The following is a 14782-nucleotide window of genomic DNA, read 5'->3' as shown; positions in this document are numbered from 1 at the left end:
GACCTAGTCAGATCTGTTAGCCTTTTCCTGTTTAATCTATCTGGAACTTATTTTTGTATATAGTATCCCCTCTTTATCTCTTTCTCGTTTTTTCCTTTGTTTTATACTTGCCAGTACCACTTGGCTTTCATTCACTCATTGACTTATTCAGGAAGGATCTGTTCATTACGCCCTGCTGGAACATTCTGAGTTAAAAAGATGGTTGATCTCTCATCTAGGGGAAGAGTAATAAGAAATAAGATCACCTATGCCCTTAGATGCTTTTCCACCTAATATAGCATAGTCATAATTGCTATACCCATTAACTCATTATAACTTTATGTCAGAGATAGTCAATCTGTTAATGATTTAATAAATTGATTATTGAACTTGTGTTAACACAGCTATTTTTAAAAATGATTTGCAAAATTTTCTGTCTTGAGTCTTATATTTTAAGTACATCTAAGGATATTAATAACTAACAACAACAACAACATCTCAATCCAGAAGTCACCCTTGGATTTTTGAGAGCACTTATCACCTTGATTTATTAAGTCTCCAGTGCTACAGACCTTATGTCTTAGCCCTAACATACTCTTTCAAATATATTGAACATGTAAACCTGCCTTGTTTTTCACATTAGCCATATTGGGTTGTTGTTGTTTTTTTAAAGAATAATTGTCACAGGAAACTGTTAGCAGTGTTTGACAATATGGAAAAGACCTTTAGCAAAGCGAGGCTTTTATTTTTCATTTTCTACCTCTCTGGATTGCACTTCTCCCATTCCTATCCCCAGGTGCATACGCCTTAAAAACAAAAGGAAAAAAAGTGAAGGAGTAACAACATGCTTGCTTGGTGGTATAAACTATTGAGAACCATAGAGAATTCTGAATGGGATTCAGAGAAAGATTTTTTTAAACAATAATTTGTCTTATTTTTAAAAAATACGTATGCATTTAGGGAAAGGACTAGAAGGATATACACCTTAGAAGTGATTAGTCTTGGAAGTGACTAGCCTGGGAAAATGTGAGTAGAAACTTTCGGGGGTTATAGGATAGAGAAAACTTCCATTTAAAAAATTCCTGCACAGCTTTTTCCCTGTATTTCATTGACTATGACTACTTTTGTCTTTCACCATTTTAAATATCTCTGAGATCGTGATGCACCTGGTTATGCTAGTCAGGCATCAGTGAAGGAGCAGTTGTCATTGCCTGTTGTGGATACGCATCCAGATTTGCATTAGGGGCGTCAGAGAGGCCATAGTGGAACACTCTTAAGAAACGCTGCATCGCAAATGTTCTCAATAGACGTTGGAAAGCACGGCTGCTGACAGCTCCGAGTTGAAAAGCCAGTTCAGAAGAGTTGGATTCTGAATGTGAAGAAGTTTTAGGAATACCTCAGCCGATCATGTCAATCAGTTTTTGCTACATAACAAACCACCCCGAACTTACTAAAACAACAGCTAAGTTGTAACTGCTCATGAGCTTATGGGTTTTCTGGTTGGTTTTGGCAGGTTGGCTGGGGTGGGTTGTTCTAGAGTAGCTTCTCTCAAGTGTCTGGTTGGTGTCTAGTTGGTTGTCAGAGAAGGCGATAGGAGGGTTATATGTCACTCACCATCTCACAGGCTAGCCTGGGCTGTTCACCTGGCTATAGAAGAGTTCCTAACACAAGGAAGAGCAGGGACTGATGTGCAAGCGCTTTTCAGGTCTTTGTCTGCATTGTGTTTGGTAATGTCCCGTTGACCAAAGCAGGTCACCTGGCCAACCTCAAATTTAAGGGTTGGAGAAACAGGCTGTATCTACCTCTTTATGGGAAGAATGGCAAAGGCACAGTGCAAAGGGGCATGTATACAAGCATAGGAGTAGTATGTGGCCATTTGGCCATCTAATGCCTTAATTTATTTCTTGTGTGTTTTAGTTTTTATAAAAATGATGAATAGGGCTTCCCTGGTGGCGCAGTGGTTGAGAGTCCGCCTGCCGATGCAAGGGACACGGGTTCATGCCCCGGTCTGGGAAGATCACACATGCCGCGGAGCGGCTAGGCCCATGAGCCATGGCTGCTGAGCCTGCGCATCCGGAGCCTGTGCTCCGCAATGGGAGAGGCCACAACAGTGAGAGGCCTGCGCACTGCAAAAAAGAAAAAAAAAGAAAAATGATGAATAGATCTTTAACTGTCCAAATAAAATTTTAAAAATCTCTTTCAGTAAGTGTAAGATAATTGTAAGTGATTAGAGAGCATTTTTAAACTTCTTATTTTGAGGTAATTCTGGGTTCACATGCAGCTGTAAGAAATGGTAAATATCTCACATACCCTTTACCCATCTTCCCTCAGTAGTTACCGCCCACGTAACCACAGCACAGTATCACAGGCAGGCAGCCGGCATCCGTGTCTTTCAGCCATGTTCAGATGTCACCAGTTCTACATGTACTCCTTTGTGTGAGTGTGTTTGTGTGCTTAGTTCTGTGCAGTTTTGTCACATATGTAGATTCATGTAATCACGACCACAGTCAGGATACAGAACAGTTCTGTCGCCTCAAGGATCTCTCTTATACTCTTTCATAACGACATCCACTCACCTCCCACTGCTGTCCTTTCTTAGTCCCTGATCCTTGGCAATCTTACTAAATCCATTTTCCATTTCTATAATTTTGTCACTTCAAGAAAGACGTACACATGGAATCACACAGTATGTAACCTTTGGGGATTGGCTTTTTTTTTCCCACTCAGCATGATTAATTCTCTGGAGATGTATCCAAGTTGTTATGTGTGTCAGTAGGGGTTGTTTGCTGCTGCAGTTTTTATTGCTGAGTAATATTCCATGGTTTGAATGTACCTTATAGTTTGTTTAACCATTCCCCTGATAAAAGACATCTGGGCTGTTACCAGTTTTTGGCTATTACAATAAAGGTGCTGTAAATATTCACGTACAGGTTTCTGTATGAATACAGATTTCCATTCCCCTGGGATAAATACTCAGGAGTGCGGTTGCTGGGTAGTGTGGTAGTTACAGGTTTAGTTTTTGTTTTTTTTTTTTGCCGTACGCGGGCCTCTCACTGTTGTGGCCTCTCCCGTTGCGGAGCACAGGCTCCAGACGCGCAGGCTCAGTGGCCACAGCTCACGGGCCCAGCCACTCCGCGGCATGTGGGATCTTCCCGGACCGGGGCACGAACCCGTGCCCCCTGCATCGGCAGGCGGACTCTCAACCACTGCGCCACCAGGGAAGCCCGTCTTTGTATCCTTTTAACAGATTCTTTCACAGACCAAAAGTCTTCAATTTTGATGGGGTCCAATTTTTCCTTTTATGGATTGTGCTGTTGGTGTCAAATTCTTTGCCAGCCCTAGAACCAGAAGATTTTCCTCTGGTTTTTTTTTCTGTTATATATATAGTTTAGACCGTGATCCATTCTTTGTTAATTTGTATGAGGTTGAGGTTCTTTTTCAATTCTTCTGGCACCATTTGTTGAAAAGTCTGTCCTTTCTCCATTGAATTGTCTGTGCATCTTTGTAAAAAGTTGGGCATATTCATGTGGATCTGTGTTAGTCTGCTAAGACTTCTATAATAAAATATCACAGACTAGGTACCTTAAACAACAGAATTTACTTTCTCAAAGTCTGCAGGCTGAAAGTCCAAGATCCATGTGTTGGCAGTCCATAACAGGGTCTATTTCTGGGTCCTCGATTTTTGTTCCATCAACCTTTGTGTCTTACTGCCTGCCAATACCATACTCTATTTTTTAAAAAACTTTTATTGGCACATAGTTGATTTACAATGTTGTGTTAGTTTCAGATGTACAGCAAAGTGAGTCAGTTATACATATATCTACTATTTTTTAGATTTTTTTTTTCCATATAGGTCATTACATAATATTGAGTTCCCTGTGAATACCATACTCTTTTGATTACAGGCATACCTTAGATATTGCAGGTGTGTTTTCAGACCATCGCAATAAAGCAAAGATTGTAATAACGCAAGTCACATGCATCTTTTGGTTTCCCAGTGCATATAAAAATTATGTTTACACTACACTGTATTCTGTTAAGTGTGCAATAACATTATGTCTAAAAAAAGTACAGTACATACCTTAACTAAAAAATACTTTATTGAGAGAGAGTCATGGACATATACACACTAACAAACGTAAGGTAGATAGCTAGTGGGAAACAGCCGCATGGCACAGGGATATCGGCTCAGTTCTTTGTGACCGCCTGGAGCGGTGGGATAGGGAGGGTGGGAGGGAGGGAGACGCAAGAGGGAAGAGATATGGGAACATATGTATATGTATAACTGATACATATATTGATATATATCAGTTATTGATATATAATAATATATATATGATAATAACTGTTTTATCAGTTATTGATATAACTGATATAACATATTGTTATAAAGCAGAAACTAACACACCACTGTAAAGCAATTATACTCCAATAAAGATGTTAAAAAAAATACTTTATTGCTAAAAAATGCTTACCATCATCTGAGCCTTCAGCAAAGATCACCAAGATCAGCAAAGATCACCAATCACAGATCAGCATAGCAAATATAATAATAATGAAAAAAGTTGGAAACATTGTGAGAATTACCAAAATGTGACATAGAGACATGGAAGTAAGCAAATGCCATTGGAAAAAGTGGTGTAGATATACTTGCTTGACAAAGGGTTGCCGCAAACCTTTAATTTGTACAAAAAAAAAAAAAAAGGCAATATCTGTGAAGCACAGTAAAGCAGAGCGCAGTGAGACGAGGCATGCCTGTTCTGTAGCTGTAGCGTCAGCCCGAGCATTATTCCTCCCACTTTATTCTTCTCTTTCAGGGTTGTTTTAACTCTTCTAGGACTTAAGCCTTTCCATATAAATTTTAGAATAAGCTTGTCTGTGGCAAAACTTCGCTGGAATTGTGGTAGAAAGTACATTAAACCTGTAGATTAGTTTGGAGAGAAATGACATCTTTACTATGCTGAGTCTTCCAATTTAAATAGTGATTCTTATTTTTATGATCTTGTATCCTGTAACCTTACTGAACTCACTAATTAGTTCTAGGAGTTTTTTTGTAGATTCCTTGGAATTTTCTACGTAGACAATCATGTCGTCTGCAAATAGTTTTATGTCTTCCTTTCCCATCTATGTGACTTTTCTTTCTGCCTGCCTCATCAGTGGCTGGAAATTTCAGTACTATGTTGAGTAGGAGTTGTGAGAGCTGATCTCCTTGCCTTGTTCAGGAACTTCGGGGGGAAGCCTTCAGTCTTTCACTATGATATTAGCTGTAGGTTTACCATGTTGATGTAGTTCTCTTTTCCTAATTTGCTGAGAATATTTATCAAAGTGAGTGTTGGGTCATACGATTTTTCTTCTTTAACCTGTTGATATGGTAGATTACCTTGACTTTCAGATGTTGAACCAGCCTTGCAGTAAAATCCTACTTGAGTAAATTCCACTTGATCTTGGTGTATAAATCTTTTTATACATTGTTGGATTTGTCTGCTAATTTTGTTTAAAGGTTTTTCCTCTAAGGTTATTAGAGATATTGTTTTGTAGTTCTCTCTCTCTCTTGCTCCTGTTTTTGGTTGTTGTTTTGTCTTTGTTTCTTTAACAAGGTAATGCTGGTCTCATAAAACGTGTTAGGAAGTATCCTGTCTTCTAGTTTCTGGAAGAGATTGTGTAAAATTGGTGTTAGTTTTTCTTTAAATGTTTGAGAACTTTTAAATTACATATTTCTTTTCTTTAATAGTTATAAGATTATTCAGGTTATCTTTTATTTTGGTTGAGTTTTGGTAGTTCAATAGATTTTTTTTAAGTTGTCCATTTTTTTCAAGTTGTTGAATTTGTGAGTGTAAGGTTGTTTGGAGTATTCCTTTATTATCCCTTTAATGATTTCAGGATTTATAATGATAACCCCCTTTTCATTGCTAATATTGTTGGTGTGTGCCTTCTCTTTTTTCTTTATCAGACTTGCTAGAAATGTATCAATTTTTGTTTTTTTTGTTTTGTGTGTGTGCGTGTGAAAGAACCAGGCATTGGTTTCATTGATTTTTCTCTATTTTCTTGTTTTCAGTTTTATTGATTGCTGATGTTATCTTTATTATTTCCTTCCTTTTGTTTGCTTTGGGGTTATTTTGCTCTTCTTTTACTAGGTTCTTAAAGTGGGAGCTTAGATTATTGATTAGAGACTTCTCTTATGTGTGCATTCAGTGCTATATATTTCCCTCTCAGCACTGTTTTAGCTGTGTCCCACAAATTTTGATTTGTTGTATTTTCATTCGATTCTATGTGTTTTTAAAAATTTCTTTTGAGGGACTTCCCTCATGGCACAGTGGTTAAGACTCCACACTCCCAATGCAGGGGGCCCAGGTTCAATCCCTGGTCAGGGAACTAGATCCCACATGCATGCCACAACTAAGGAGCCCGCCTGCCACAACTAAAGACCCGCAATCCAAATAAATAAATATTATTTCTTTTGAGATTTCCTTTATGACCATGAATTACTTACATTAATTTCCAACTGTTTGAAGATTTTCCTATTGTCTTCCTGTTACCGATTTCTGTTTTGATTCCTTTATGATCAGAGAACATACTGTATATTATTTCAGTTATTTTAAATATGTTGACATTTGTTTTGTGACCCAGGATATGGTTAAACTAGGTGAATGTTCCATGGATACTTTAAAAGAATTTGTATTCTGCAATAGTCTGGTAGAGTGTTCTGTAGATGTCACTGTGATCCTGTTGGTTGATGTTGTTCAGTTCTTCTGTGTCTCTGCTAATTTTCTACTTGGTAGTTCTCACAGTTGTTGACAGTGGGGTCTTGAAACCTCCAACTGTAATTGTGGATTTTTTAATTTCTACTTTATTTCTATCAACTTTTCTTTCATGTATTTAGAAACTCTTTGGTGCATACATAATTAAGATTGCTTGTCTTCTTGGTGGGTTGATCCTTTTATTATGTAACGTTCCTCTTTCTCTCTAGTAATTTTCTTTGCTCTGAAGTCTACTTTGATATTCCTATAGCCACTCATGCATTCTTTTTTTAAAAATTAATGTTAGCAAGATATGTCTGCCTCCATCGTTTTACTTTCAACCTACCTATGTTATAGGTAAATATTTGAAGTGAGTTTCTTGTATATAGCATATAGTTGGATCGTGTTTTTCTTTTGATGGTATATTTAGACATTTACATTTAAAGTAATTATTGATTTGTTAGGATTTAAGTCTCATTGTTATTTGTTTTCTGTTCATTGTCTCTGTTTCTCACTCCTCTGTCTTTTCTGGGCTTCCTGTGAGCTGCTTGAATATAAGGATTCCATCTTATTTTGCTTTATGTATTTTTTTAGTGTAGTTTGTATAGTTTTCTTAGTGGTTTCTTTAGATATTAAAATATCCATTAGTAGTAATTGCTGCTACATTTTGAATATTTGTAGTATGCTAAGCATTGTAAAGGAACTTTATAAGATTTATGTCTATTTAACTTTATAAAACCCCATGAAGAACGTGCTGTCTTAATACTCATTTTATGCCTGAGGAAACTGTTGCTCAGTGAAGTTAATTTGCCCAATCACGTGGCTGTTAAATTGGTGAGCAAACCTCTGTTTTACTCCAATGTTCATGCCTTTACTGTAATACTATACTACCTCATTAATGTTAATTTTATAGTGTAGGTTTTACATTCAAAATTGTAACATATTTTGTCTCATTTCCTAGGTTTTGATGATGACGGTTCAGAATTTCATGAACATATATTTCTGGATAAATACCTGGAGGATTTTCCAAAACAGGGACCAATTCGCCACTTCATGGAGTTGGTGACCTGTGGCCTTTCCAAAAACCCGTATCTGAGTGTTAAACAGAAGGTTGAACATATAGAGTGGTTTAGGAACTATTTTAATGAAAAACGGGACATTCTAAAAGAAAGTGGCATACAGTTCAATTGAAGATCATGGAAATTCTTATTTCAAGCTGTTGGAGATTTGTATTATAATTAAATAATTTTACTAGAAGTTTTCCTATATTGTGTTCATTATTGCATCTGATTTGAATCGTATAAATGTTAAATTGTTTAAAAGTATATGTACGGTGGTAACTGAAAAATATTCCTGCATGGAAAAAGGTTACCAGCTTTTATGGATTCAACTAGTAATTCTAAACAAAAAGAGTATCTTAGAATTACTAATAAGTTTAAGGCGACTTCCTGTAACCTTTTCCTTTTCATTCAGTGACCATACTTCTTTGAAATATAAGTCACCATCCATGTGATGTCATCAGAGGACTATAACAGTTGAGAGGATTTACAGACAAATTTATATGCATAGATTGTATTTACATATACATGTAGTTTCTATATTTGCATATATACATATTTCTATTTTCACACTGAATTAACTACCCTTACCTAAGTCTGGGTCACTATAGTGAAGTAACCTTATAGAAATAAAGGGCTTATACTAATCACTTCTAGAATTTTAGGCCATCATGCTAAAATCAGAACTAATTTCCTTTTTTTTTTAATTTTAATTTTAATTTATTTATTTTATTTGTTCATTATTTTTGGCTGTGTTGGGTCTTCATTGCTGTGCCTGGGCTTTCTCTATTTGTGGCAAGCGGGGGCTACTCTTCGTTGCATGTGTGGGCTTCTCAATGCGGTGACTTCTCTTGTTGCAGAGCACAGGCTCTAGGCATGCAGGCTTCAGTAGTTGTAGCACACGGGCTCAGTAGTTGTGGCACATGGGCTTAGTTGCTCCGCAGCATGTGGGATCTTCCTGGACCAGGGCTCGAACTCGTGTCCCCTGCATTGGCAGGTGGATTCTTAACTGCTGTGTCACCAGGGAAGCCCAGAACTAATTTCCATTATGGTGTATAGCAACGTGATTCAGATTCATACAACTGAAAGGACTGAGGATTCTTTTAAAAAAAACAAAACCAACCTCAAATTAAGAATTTAGTTTACAGTGGCCTCAGGTTAGTAGTGTTCAGGCTCTGGCACAAGCAAACAAAAATTGTATGTGAAGGAACTCACCATAAACCCAGTCTTCAAATTACAAAACACATAAGGAAAGAAAGCATCATGAATGTATGCCAGCAGAAACAACAGACAACAGAATCAGACTCACAGAGCCTTTAAATATTGGGCTTATCATATTCAGAATCTAAAAATATGTGTAGGGCTTCCCTGGTGGTGCAGTGGTTGGGAGTCTGCCTGCTAATGCAGGGGACACGGGTTCGAGCCCTGGTCTGGGAGGATCCCACATGCCGTGGAGCAACTGGGCCCGTGAGCCACAACTACTGAGCCTGCGCTCTAAAGCCCATGCTGCACAGCTACTGAGCCTGCGCACTCTGGAGCCCACGCACCACAACTAGAGAGAAGCCTGCACGCTGTAACAAAGGTACCCGCGTGCCGCAACTAAGACCCAACGTGGCCAAATAAATATTTTTTTAAAAGACTTATTATAAAGCTGTGATAATTAGCAGGATATTACACACAGAGATAGTTAAATAGACTGATGGAACAGAATAGAGAACACAGAAATAGGCCCATTAGTATATGGAAACTTGATACATGACAAAGTTGGCATTGCAGATCAATGGGAAGAGTGGATATCCAATGAATGGTGTTAGGACAATTGGTTATACACATGAAGGAAAAAACGTGGATTCTCTACTCATATTAAAAAAAAATCCAATTCAGTTGAATTTGATACTTAAATGAGATAAAATTATAAACATTTAAAGTGAAAATACAGAAGAATATCTTTATGGCTCTGATGTAGGCAAGGATTTAAAACACCAAAGCACAATCTCTAAGAAAAAGATTAATAAATTTGGCTATGTTAAAACTTAGAAATTTTAATCAAAAAAGATACCACCAAGAGTGAAAAGACACGTGTCCAACGTGGAGAAGATAAATGCTTCAATACAATCACCAAATGAGTAGTTTGTAGAGTATACAAGGAACTCCTAAAAATCAAGCAGAAGAAAAACAACACAAAAGAATATGGTCAAAATATATAAACAGGCATTTCATAGAAGAACTAATATAACTGGCTAATATATGAAAGAATGTGAGGAAAATGCAAATGAAAACCATATTGAGAAAACACTAATTCAAAAAGATACATGCACCCCAATGTTCATAGCAGCATTATTTACGATGGCCAAAGTATGGAAGCAACCCAAGTGTCCATCAACAGATGAGTAGATAAAGATGTGGTGTATATATACACAATAGAATACTACTCAGCCATAAAAAAGAATGAAATTTTGCCATTTGCAGCAACATGGATGGACTTAGAGGGTATTATGCTAAGTGAAATACGTCAGACAGAGAAAGACAAATGCTGTAGGATGTCACTTATATGTGGAATCTAAAAAATACAACAAACTAATGAATAAAACAAAAAAGCAGCAGACTCACAGATACAGAGAACAAACTAGTGGTTACCAGTGGGGAGAGGGAAGGGGGAGGGGCAACATAGGGGTGGGGGGAAAGGCTATTATGGGATTACATGAAATTATGTGTGAAATTTTGAAAATTTTAAAGCACTATAGAATTTAAAGAACCTTTAAGTTAAAATTTTTTTTTAAAAAACCCATATTGAGGCCTTCCCTGGTGGCACAGTGGTTGAGAGTATGCCTGCCGATGCAGGGAACACGGGTTCGTGCCCCGGTCCGGGAAGATCCCACATGCCGCAGAGCGGCTGGGCCCGTGAGCCATGGCCGCTGAGCCGGTGCGTCCGGAGCCTGTGCTCCACCATGGGAGAGGCCACAATAGTGAGAGGCCCCGTACCGCAAAACAAAAACAAAAAACAAACAAAAAGAACCACACCCATATTGAGATAACATTTGTGTATTCTTTAGATGGGTGAAAAATCAAAAGATAGGCAATATCACTCATGTTGAGGTTAGTGGGAGTATAAATTGGCAAATACTCTTGGAATTACATAATTATATATAATATATATTACATACGTATATAGTATGTAACTATTAAGATATAACATACATGAAACATTTAGTTATCTTTTAATAATTATATGTAAATACATAGTATAAACATCTACCGTGTGTGTGTGTGTGTGTGTGTGTGTGTGTGTGTGTGTGTGTGTATTTATATAAACTGAACAACGCTTCTGGAGTATATACCTAAAGAAACCCTTGCAGATAAGTGCTGGGAGGCATTTACAAAAATGTTCAAAGTAGTAAAAATTGGAGAGGAAGTGCCTGTTGCCTGGAGAACTAATAAATTGTGGTTTATTCAGGCAGTAGAACTCTAAACAGAAGCAAAAATGATTAAAATAGAGCTATACACATCAATACAGACGAATTTCAGATGTTGAGTGAAAAATAAGTTGCAGAAGAATACATGCAATAGACTCCCATTTACAATTCTGAATATATTGCAGAGCAATAAATGTGATTATAACACAGATCACAGGAATGATAAACAGAATACTGTGACTCAGGGAGCCAAGGGAGACGGGCTGTGGCGTTGAGGAGGGACACCCAGGGAGCCTAAACGGCACTAACGTTCTATTTCCCAAGTTGGATGGTAGGTTCACAGGTGATCATTTTATTATCATGCTTTAAAAATTATATTACAGGGACTTCCCTGGTGGCGCAGTGGTTAAGAATCTGCCTGCCAATGCAGGGCACATGGGTTCAATCCCTGGTCCGGGAAGACCCCACATGCCACAGAGCAACTAAGCCCGTGCGCCACAACTACTGAGCCTGCTCTCTAGAGCTCGCAAACCACAACTACTGAGCCCGCGAGCCACAGCTACTGAAGCCCGCATGCCTAGAGCCCGTGCTCCACAACAGAAGCCACCACAGTGAGAAGCCTGCTCACCACAACAGAGTAGCCCCCGCTCGCCGCAACTAGAGAAAGCCTGCGTGCAGCAACAAAGATCCAACACAGCCAAAAATAAATCAATCAATAAAAATTATATTACAGATATCCCTTTGTATGTAACAACATTTCATGATATTTTAAGGAATGAATGGAAGTGGGTGTATAACTGGAAGATATGCAGAATCTGGCCATAGTTTTGAAGGACTATCATACCTTCACAGTTGAGACCATGACATTAAAAACATCCTTTCTTTGTCCATCTATACACTTAATTCTAAAGAATCTACTATCCTTAGATTCTAGGTCCTATGGTCTATGTGTATAATGAAGATACTCCAACCATCTGAGAAAAGAATGCTCTGTTCTCAAGCCAAATAGAGGACCACCATTTCGGGAAGAAGCACGTGTTAGCCAAGGTGCAGGAAAGCTGGAAGGGTGTAGCTCGGTGGCTGAGGGCAGTAGAGGTGGTTGCTCCATGCGTGCCAGTCTAGAGTAATTACTGTCATCAGCATCGTGGCTGAGATGGTCACAGGCACCACTGCGGTGGTGGGCTCCTCTCGGCTGACTGGCCTGGTGCTGTGTGCTTCACACATATTACATCACTGAAGTCTGGAATATTCTCTAAGGTATGTATTATTCCCATTTACAGGAATTTAATAAATTTCCCAATGTTGCAAATAAGTGGTACAGCCAGGATTTAAACCCTAGATCAACAACTCCAAAAACCAAGCTTTTTTTCCCCCCAGTATCCCTCAAGAAGAGATTTGAGAGCAATTATATGGATACGCTGGAGTAAAGGGAAAAGGAATTTCTTCATTTGAGTTCAATAAAATATTCTAATGGGATCATCACAAACATAGGAACTTTGAAGTGGTAGTTAATGTTTAGATGAAAAATCATTAAAGAGTGGAATAACAATAACTCAGAGTTTTGGGGGGCTAATTCAGTAGGGCTATTTGGGAAAAAATTAAAGGCAGAAAGCTCAGTGGGGCAAATGTCAAAGTGGCCACAATGAAAAAAGAATTTTTGATGGGATGGTAAGTGAGAAACAGCACTGAGAAGAGAAGTCATTTTTCCAGTGTCATTATGGGCAAAAAGAAAATTGTTCTTTTATCTAGCAATCCCACTCCTGGACATATATCTGGAGAAAACCATAATTCAAAAAGATACATGGAGACTTCCCTGCTGGCAGAGTGGTTAAGAATCCACCTGCCAATGCAGGGAACATGGGTTCGAGCCCTGGCCTGGGAAGATCCCACATGCCGCGGAGCAACTAAGCCCGTGTGCCACAACTACTGAGCCTGCGCTCTAGAGCCCGCGAGCCACAACTGCTGAGCCCACGTGCCACAACTACTGAAGCCCGCACACCTAGAGCCTGTGCTCCACAACAAGAGAAGCCACCGCAATGAGAAGCCTGTGTACTGCAATGAAGAGTAGCCCCTGCTTGCCACAACTAGAGAAAGCCTGCACGCAGCAATGAAGACCCAACACAGCCAAATAAATACATAAATAAATTTATTTTAAAAAAAAGATACATGCATCCCAGTGTTCATGGCAGCACTATGAACAATAGCCAAGACATGGAAGCAACCTAAATGTCCATCGACAGATGAATGGATAAAGATGTGGAATATATATATCTCTATAAATATATATATAGATAGATATAATGGAATATTACTCAGCCATTAAAAAGAACGAAATAATGCCATTTGCAGCAACATGGATGGACCTAGACATTATCATTCTAAGCAAGGTAAGTCAGAAAGAGAAAGACAAATACCGTATGATATCACTTATATGTGGAATCTAAAATATGAAACAAATGAACATATCTACGAAATAGAAACAGACTCACAGACACAGAGAACAGACTTGTGGTTGCCAATGGGAAGGGGGGTGGGGGAGGGAAGGATTGGGAGTTTGAGATTAGCAGATGCAAACTAGTACATATAGGATGGATAAAAAACAAGGTCCTACTGTATAGTACAGGGAACTATATTCAATATCCTGTGATAACTGAGTCACTTTGCCATACAGCAGAAATTAATACAACATTGTAAATCAACTGTACTTCAATAAAATTAAGAAAAAAAAGAAAAGTATTCTTTTAGGCTCTAGGTCAGCTTGTAATAATCCACAGATTGGTGGTTTAGGCCACCATTGTCTGACTTTGAGTCAATCTCTATTCCCTATACCATCAGCAAGAGGGATCAGGAAAAGAAAGGGGAGGAAAGAGTCAGGTGTGCCATACTTGTGGCTGCCGAACGATGCTTCCGTGGGAAAGGAATTTGAAATATGGTCCTAGAATGAAGCTTCTGATTTAGATGGATTGAATTTCACCGTGTGAAAATAACTCACTGCTATTCATTAATGTGTAAAATCAAGAGATTTAAATGAGATTAAGATCTTTGTTAAAATTTCTGAGATATTAAAAATTAAGAACCCGGGACTTCCCTGGTGACACAGTGGTTGAGAGCCTGCCTGCCGATGCAGGGGACACGGGTTCGTGCCCCGGTCCGGGAAGATCTCACATGCCGCGGAGCAGCTGGGCCCGTGAGCCATGGCCGCTGAGCCTGCACGTCCGGAGCCTGTGCTCCGCAACGGGAGAGGCCACAGCAGTGAGAGGCCCGCGTACCGCAAAAAAAAAAAAAAAAAAAAAAAAAAAAAAATTAAGAACCCAATTACCTCTGCCACATTCATTAACTTTGGTTAATGCCTTGACGTATTGAGCTACAAACTGGCATTTACAGTCTTTGGTCACTTCTACACCAAAACTTTTAGCCTAACTTGAGGTGGACGTCAAGCTAGTAGGAGTCAGGAATTATGAATATGAAGCACAGAATTCCCCAACTGAGAAAGCCAAATATCTTTTACTAATTCACTCATTTCATAGGTGTGGAAAATAGAGGCCCAGAGGGAGTAAGTTGCCAGTGATTTCATAGTTCATTTATGACAGAGCTG

General features: G+C 38.6%; 2 protein-coding genes across 3 annotated transcripts in view; one reads left to right on the top strand and one right to left on the bottom strand.

Annotated features, from left to right (window-relative positions):
• The window catches only part of MRPS31 (mitochondrial ribosomal protein S31), a 29362-nt gene extending 21361 nt beyond the window's left edge, over window positions 1-8001 (top strand). The window contains exon 7 of one of the 2 annotated variants that reach the window (XM_059996102.1): window positions 7678-8001. In XM_059996102.1, the coding sequence (XP_059852085.1) occupies window positions 7678-7907 (230 nt within the window). In that variant the 3' untranslated portion in view covers window positions 7908-8001. The remainder of the gene's footprint in view (window positions 1-7677) is intronic. The other variant, XM_059996101.1, reaches the window with a different exon arrangement.
• A 1788-nt stretch (window positions 8002-9789) lies between these two features.
• The window catches only part of LOC132413925 (uncharacterized), a 34750-nt gene continuing 29757 nt past the window's right edge, over window positions 9790-14782 (bottom strand). The window contains exon 6 of the mRNA XM_059996197.1: window positions 9790-9927. Coding sequence (XP_059852180.1) covers window positions 9817-9927 — 111 coding nt within the window. The 3' untranslated portion in view covers window positions 9790-9816. The remainder of the gene's footprint in view (window positions 9928-14782) is intronic.

The sequence above is a fragment of the Delphinus delphis genome, chromosome 18, assembly GCF_949987515.2.
Source record: "Delphinus delphis chromosome 18, mDelDel1.2, whole genome shotgun sequence".
NCBI classification, from domain to species: Eukaryota; Metazoa; Chordata; class Mammalia; order Artiodactyla; family Delphinidae; genus Delphinus; species Delphinus delphis.
The sequence above is the reverse complement of the archived record's forward strand: the minus strand, read 5'-3'. Positions and strand labels throughout refer to the sequence as shown.